This window comes from Manduca sexta, unplaced genomic scaffold, assembly GCF_014839805.1.
Source record: "Manduca sexta isolate Smith_Timp_Sample1 unplaced genomic scaffold, JHU_Msex_v1.0 HiC_scaffold_2615, whole genome shotgun sequence".
Taxonomy (NCBI): Eukaryota; Metazoa; Arthropoda; class Insecta; order Lepidoptera; family Sphingidae; genus Manduca; species Manduca sexta.
Window position 1 is genome coordinate 11,117 of NW_023593597.1, and position 7,870 is coordinate 18,986.

General features: G+C 33.5%; 1 protein-coding gene across 1 annotated transcript; it reads right to left on the reverse strand.

Annotated features, from left to right (window-relative positions):
* Positions 1 to 4,471: 4,471 nt before the first annotated feature.
* On the reverse strand, positions 4,472 to 6,906 carry LOC115442360 (caspase-8). The gene is given in 5 exon segments (XM_030167375.2): positions 4,472 to 5,519; positions 5,522 to 5,730; positions 5,733 to 5,987; positions 5,990 to 6,644; positions 6,742 to 6,906. Coding segments are annotated over 4 exon segments (1,623 nt in total). The 5' UTR covers positions 6,639 to 6,644; positions 6,742 to 6,906; the 3' UTR covers positions 4,472 to 5,009.
* Between the last annotated feature and the right edge of the window lie 964 nt (positions 6,907 to 7,870).

Genomic DNA, 7,870 nt, shown 5'->3' on the forward strand with positions numbered 1-7,870 from the left:
ATGTTTATATAACTTTTTGCCCTAAATTAAAAATTAAAGAAGTTATAAGCAAAAATGTGAGAAAATGTTTATTAAAGTTTTCTTTTTGCTCTATAACTTTTTTTACATTTTACAAAAAATTACCTCAAACTAACTTGTAAATGATCTTTTGAGGAAAATTGTTCCCTATAATTTTTTATTTCATTCATTTAAAACGCTGTTACAGCGCTCCAAAGTTTACCGGGTTCGTCAATGCTCATGAGAATCCGGTTGAAACAAAATGTTTAACTTATTTTTGATTTTTTTATTATAAATATATTATTACAAGTTTTTTGTTAAATTCGTACAACTTTACTTATTTATTCCTAACTCTTTTCTTTGCCATAGAACTTACCAAATTTAACTTATCGAATGTTATGCAGGTAGAAAAGGTATGAGTTACCATTTGGGGATAAAGGAGAAAAAAAACATGTTTGCAGGCTAAACAATTTGCTACAAATTATGGCTTTACAAAATTTTTGTAAGACGTATAGTTTCCGAGATATCGCGAAAAAAGTGTTTTTACCCCTTTTTCCAAGATGGCGGCCGGGGGACAAGGGTGGCGACCCCACAAACTTGAGGTTAAGCTTCTATTGACCCCCCACACATGGCCCAAAAATAAAATTGCGTCCTCCAAGAAATGCAATATTCGGTCCATAAATTGTAACATTTCAATAGACTAAACGCACATTTCAAAACTCGTTTTACGCCCGCGGCCAACTAGTAGAATCGTGCGGGCCACGGTAGCACCAGCGCGCTCTGTGGTTAGTAGGTGGGCGACTGCAGTAGTCGGTAGGGGAGGGGTGGTTACAGAAATCTGACGCCATTTTCCTCCATCGTGATCGTTTCTGATATGTGTCCATGGCGTTTTGGAACTCAACTGACCGTTAACTGTCCATCTTGTAACCGCCCGCCTTGCGATAATCGCTCGCCAAGTTTGCAGGACATAATCGGAACCGCGGTGGTTACAAATCGCACAGATCTCCGGTCGTCATGAGTTTGGAAATAAAACAGCCGTTTCTCAACCACGGCGGGCGCGAGTAAAAACCGCTTCGTGAGTTCTTAGCCTTATAGAATCACTTTGCTGTCCCGTTGTCAACACGTTTACAACTCGCCAAATACTCAGTGCGCGAGTCCCACTCGCACTTGGCTGATTTTTTTGCATAATGCATAGGTACGCTTACTTTCAAATAAAAAGGTTTTTGTGTTCACTGATGCGCACTGTTAAGAAAATTCAAGTGACGAGAGACGGAATCCTATATCTTTCTCCTCTTTGAACCTTAGAAATAAGGGATTTGGTAATTTATGTAGCTAGTGAATAAAACTACTAGTAGTAGTTAGTATACCTATCTTCTTAACTATTTGGGCTAGTTTAGGTTTACACGCTCACATCAATTTTACATATAATTTTATCCTGACGTTTAACCCTGTGCAGGTTTCGGCGTCATTATACTTGTCGTCATTAAATTGCGTCATTAAACGCGTCTAGATCCATATGCAGTTTTACTTAAGTATGTAGTGTTTGCGTAAACTTCGATAACAATAATAGTATATTCTATATATATTTTTAATTTTTAGGTAATCGTGCCTGATATTACACTCAAAATAAATAAGGTTATTAAAAGCCGCAAAATTATAGATTTTCAATATTTTTTGGATCAAATTAAAACACTCAATAACCACAACAGAGCAACAGGTTGTAGTATCGAACATTTACAACTATTGAAAGAGAATGTTTGCTTGCAGTCAACATTTTTAATGAAGTGTAATATGTGCAATATGGAATTTAAGCTATTTAAGCGCTAAGAGATATACTGATAGTATGGACGTATATCGTGGAACTGTGAATGGAGCTATGATGACTGAAGTTGGTAGATCAAATTTAAACGAACAGTTAGCTTCCATAGATTTACCAATATTAACGCAAAATGTTTACATGAAATGTTACGACGAGTTAGCTAAATGATTGAAATTAGCTGCAGAGGACAGGATGCAAGAGGCCGCTAGGGAAGAAACTGATAAAGATGTTGCCTGTGGCGATGTAAAAGACGGTATTCCCATACTTACAGTCAAAGCTGACTGCTGCTGGTCAAAAAAAAGTACAGAACCAACTATTTTGCTTCGTCGTGTGTCGCAAATATTATGCAAAACTATGGATATAAAACTGGTAAATTGTTATACATGGATGTACAATCGATCGATTGATGATCGATGTCACTGAGAAGCAATACCTATTAAAAAAACTATCCAAAAAATATAACCAACTTCCGAAAAAGAAGTCTTTTATTTCTGACTTTTTAGTTATACACCTAAAAATGACATCTCATTACATACACCTTCTGACTCAAAATATAAATTCCAATATGTAATTTCTAATGACTCAATTTAAACTTTCAATACGCTAAATATTAAAAACTGCAGATCTATGGAGTAATTATGTGGTCCATTATAAACATCGTAGCACAGTAATTTTCCTGATTTATTGTCTGATTACGGAGTTCTGGTGCCTATCTTTCGGCTTCATGATGAGCTCCACTTTACTAAAGGGTACTTTCTAAATGCAAATGCTTAAATTTTTTAAGCATTTGCATTTAAAAAGCGAAAATAACAATTTGTAAAATTGCCGTTAAAAATTGTTAAAAATGATTATTTTTTTTTATAATTACAAAATGATACATATAAACTATTTCATGATGAATTCTTATATATTTAATAATAGAATTCTTCATTTATCATAAATTCATAAATCATAAGTTACATTCCAATTAGATAATTAAAGCGAAAAGATCAAAAATTGGTTGGTCTGACTATAAAGATAGCCGACGCGCTAACTCTACGCACACAGCTACGCAACGGCTCTGGGTGAGTGAATTTTGCGAAGAATTACCCATAGTTGACTTCACGCGCGGCACGTAAACGCTTAGTTTAGTATCAATTTTATTCATTGTTATAATAACTAAACAAGATATTGGCAAGTAAAATAATTAATAATCATGGATATTTCTGCCTTTAAAATTTCGTCATATTAAATTTTAAAGGCCGAAATATCCATGATTATTAATTATTTTACGTTTTTCTTTCAACTGCGAGAACTAATCACTAACTAGACGTGAATTTAAATTCTTTACTTGCCAATACTTGTTTAGTTACCCAGATTAAAGGTGAAACAAAATGTATGAAAATGGACCTTGAGCTACCACCTTAAGGGTAATAGTGTAATTCTACGAGTACAAACTTCGTTCGGAAATTTACTTAGTATGGAGAGGCCCTTAGAGAGGCCATTTAAAATACTAAAATTTGTCAACTGTCAACCAAAGTATAAGGGCTGTTTCTCATTGTTCTCGAGGCTTTTCCTAATAACTCCAGGGCTTTTCTCAGTAAATAAGTAGTTATCTGAAGGTTCTCATCAAATTTATAGGGAATTTAGGCGGAGCAAAATATTTGGAAGAACTTTGCAGATAAAAAGTAACCATTTCAAAATGGAAACTTACTGTTTGTGTAAAGTACTTACTTTTTTGTAGAAAACAGCTGACGCGCACTTTATTCTTTTGATGGGAGGATTTTTCTTGGAAACCCTAATTTTGGGTGTGTCTTATCTGTTTTAAATATTTGAAAAGAACTTGGGCCTGAAATTTGATATGCTAACTGTACATCTGTCAAAGTACGTACGTTACATCGGTTTACAGTGGCTAATTTCTGGCACTAGATTTTTTTTCACTAATAGGAAAGTACATTACTGCAAAGTGCTAAGCCACTTTTATACCGCAAAAACTTTTACGCGGGCAAAAGCTAGTATATTATACTTAATATTCTTTGACCAGAATCATCAAAGGTATTGATAAAGGGCATATCGACATATCTGATTAATGAATGGTCTAAAAAGAAAATGTATGGAGTTGGTTTATTTTGTGATCTGATTGTGACATACTTTACAGGCATACATTATGTTGAAATAAACTAACAAAAACTCTCATATAATCTTTTTATTTCCTGATTAAATACAATTATCAAACCTAAACTATTTTATAACTAAAAAGTTGATACAAAATTGTATACTTAGATAAATATGATTGCTGATGATGTACTCAATTGATAGACAAATGTTTGTGTGCTTAATTACTTTTTCAAATTATATGTGTAGTCCATGTTCTAGTTGGAACATAATATAATATGGCTAATGGGCTGCGTGGTCCTGTAAGTAATAATGGTGAAACTAAGCAGGGCCAGACAACACATAAACAATACATAATATCTATTATTTCTTAACTAGCAACTTCAATTAGGCACCGACTCCAAAATTGGTATTCAGTATATACCCGTTATGTGAAATTATTTTTTGGTCATGAGTGGTTTTTGAAGGTGGTTTAATTTTTGTTAAAACTATTTTTATTCCATACTATGGAACTTAAATATTTAAGTATATCAACTTCAATATTAAGTAATATAAATTATATTAAAATTATTATGCATTGAAAATTTATTATTAATCTTATTAATAATGTTGCTCCTGAGGGGTCCTGACGTTTATGAAGATTTTTGTTGGAACTTAGTATCAAATAAAACACACCTAAATGGATTTAGATGAAATTTGACATACTGAATGTGTGTGGATTAACATTCAGGGTATTTTTATCCCATAAAATACTTAGCAGAACTTCAATACCAGGAAAGGTCATTAATGTGGGAGTGAATGAGCGCATGAGCAAAGCATAGTATATAATAATAATAATATCAACCCTGTATAATATACTGTCCCACTGCTGGGCAATGGGATACCTTTACTATTGAGAGTTTCCTCATGATGTTTTCCTTCACCGTAAAGCAAGTGATAATTTACAAAGAATACACACATATTTTTTTTTAAAAGTCAGAGGTGTATGCCCTCAGATTTGAACTTGCTGACATTTGTCTTGGCTGTCCATTCCACTCCCAACTAAGCTATCACCACTTCATTCTTAGTACTTACAATATATCTAAATAAAAATATTATGTTATTCTGGCACTTGTAAATATAAATTCTTCCTCAGAGTACTTTTGAAGAGAGGTACTTGTGCACGCTGCAACTTAGTGCACAGATTGGTAACATTGTTATTTACTTGTGTAAAGATTTCATGTAAGTGATCATGTTTAGCTCTTTGACGCAACAGTTTACAAAGAGCTTGAATGAATAATGACCCCGTCTGCTCATGTCTGAAGGCTTCATATTCAGGTGCAGTGGCCCAGTAAATAAGGAAGTCTAATTTTCCCAAGTAGTAATTTGTTTGGACATTGTCAGCAGCAAACGTAGGATGAGGTGTATCCTCAACTTGGCAAGCTTGTATAATAAACACCTTCGGTATGCCTCTCAAGTGGCTCATTTCATCTGAATCCAACAGATTTTGTATAGACTCTACTTTAATTTTCACAGAGTCAGCAGCATACACATGGTCCCTTACACCATGTGACAGTATACACAACATAAAAATACTGTCATTTGATGTAACATGTTTATTAATTTTCTTTTGATGAATTCTATCATTTCATCATGATCTAAATCAGAGCAACTGTGAACTTGAAATTTTAATGATGTCATGGTTCTTTCCAAAGTCCTTTTGTCCACACTAGATCCTTTTCTCTCTTCTAATGGAACAATTTGGTGGTCTTCAATACTATTTTTGGATGGATAAAAATTCTCTTGGTTTATAACTATGCAAACACCTAGTTGTTCGGATTTTTTATCTCATATCTATTCTGTTTAGTTGACATTGTATCAGATTTAAAATTGTTTTCAAGCGGTTCTGGCATATTATTTATTATGTCGAATAGCTCTGAGAAATCTTCAGCTCCATAATTCTTGTCATCTTGCTTTAATTTTGTACCATCAAGAGGAGGCACTGGAAGTGATGGTGAGCTGCTTCCATTGACAGACGCGAATGAATCCACCTCTTCATCATTGAATTTACTTTGAAAATATCTCAAATTCATAGCCACTTTTTCAATCCATTTAAGTTGTCTAAGATCTTCACAAGGTTTTCTACATTACATATGCAGTTCTGGTTTGTTTTAATCTTTTGGCCAATATTATTAATAGTAATAAATTTATTGGACAGGAGCTCTAAAAATATAAGCTCACAAGTTGTATATTCCATTACATTTATATCATATGAAAGAAGTGATTTTTTTAATTTCAAAAGATTAGTTGAGTTTATATTTTCACAGGCATGATAAAGGACTTTCTTTACGGGATTTATGTACTTGCTGCTGAAGGGATCATTTGATTGGTAAAATACTCTCATAGTGGGTATATGGAAACCAAGGCTCTTCACAATGGAGTTCAATTGGCATATCATTAATGCTTCTAATAATTCATGTTGCCAGTCAGGGCGACTGCTGGCGTGACAGTACCATTCTTGCAACAAATTAATATTTGTTCCACTGACGTCACTCGTCACTCGTTGATACACCATCAATCTCTGCAGCGCCGTATCCGGCACGTCGTACAACAGGAACACTAAAGAGATCATATCATAAGGATTATCTTGTAATTGTTTTTCAATCTTTGAAATCGAATCCAAGTTTAATATAAACGTTTCATTATCACTCTTGGAATTTAGGGAACTTCTGGCATCGGAAGAAAACATTGTCACCTGTAATAAATGTACATATACACTTAGTTCACACTTATTTAAAAGAACTACATGAACATGAGCTACGCCCTTTGTTTTAACGCTGAAAGGATGATACCTTACTTATAAATAGAGCCAAAAATAAAGCTTTATTATTGTTGACACATGACACTAACTTAAAACCAGAGACCAATAAATTAGACTTAAAACCTCTTTGCTTAAAACTGTTCTCGAACTTCGACTTTGGGACTTCCCACAGGGTTACCAACTCCTAAAAAAATAGCCCTAAAGTCACAATAAAATATCCCCAAATAGCCCTAAATGCAAATGCAAAAACCCCAAGAAAAGCCTTCTACTGTCAATGTTATTTTGTATGGTGTATACCTAATGTGTATACTTATCTAAGAATATAAATGAAATAAGTTCCCTGTTTTATTAAAATTTAAAGGCCGAAGCTATGCCTGTATTTGTGAGGATCAAAGAGAATTATAATACAGCGTCTCAGAACAATGCTTGTCATTGTTCTGAGACGTAAACCGTGGATAGTGAGTGAGGTGTATTTGGAATTATTGCATTATGCTTTGTAGAAAAACTTGAACGTTTTGCGTTTTTAATCGTTTTTGTTCAGTTCAACAGTAATACATGAAAACATGTTTATGGCTCTAAAAATAGCCCTAAATTTTTTGGGCTCTGAAAAAAACCTTGCTACTAAATTTATTTTAGCCCTAAATTTAAGGCTAAACGCCCTAAGTTGACAAGCTTGGATTCCCATTAGGGACATCAATATGTATCGACGACATCGTTTTTGTAATAGAAAACATCGATTCTAAACACCTCTAATTTACATTGCCTCTCAGAACAATGACAAGTAAATGACTCATTGCATCGATGACCTTTTTAAGGTTATATTCTCTTTACCTTTTCCCAATCCACACTCGATTTGCCGTAGGGAATAGTAAAAAACATTTATTTTTATTCACATTCAAGTTGTGTTTTTTTTTTCACACCCTGTTCATCATTGTTTTTCTAAGATATTTAAATTATTTTTACAAATTTGTCAACGACGTTGTTCTGATATCGATTATTTCATTTAGCGTAGGTATTTCAAAAAAGAATGTTTCTAAAATATTGTTTGTTAAATTTTATTTTGTTAATCGATAATTTATAATCAGTAGTTAGGATGTAATTGAAAATACAACATTTTATAGGCGTGTTTTCAACAACAGCTTTCAGAGGGCTCATGCTTG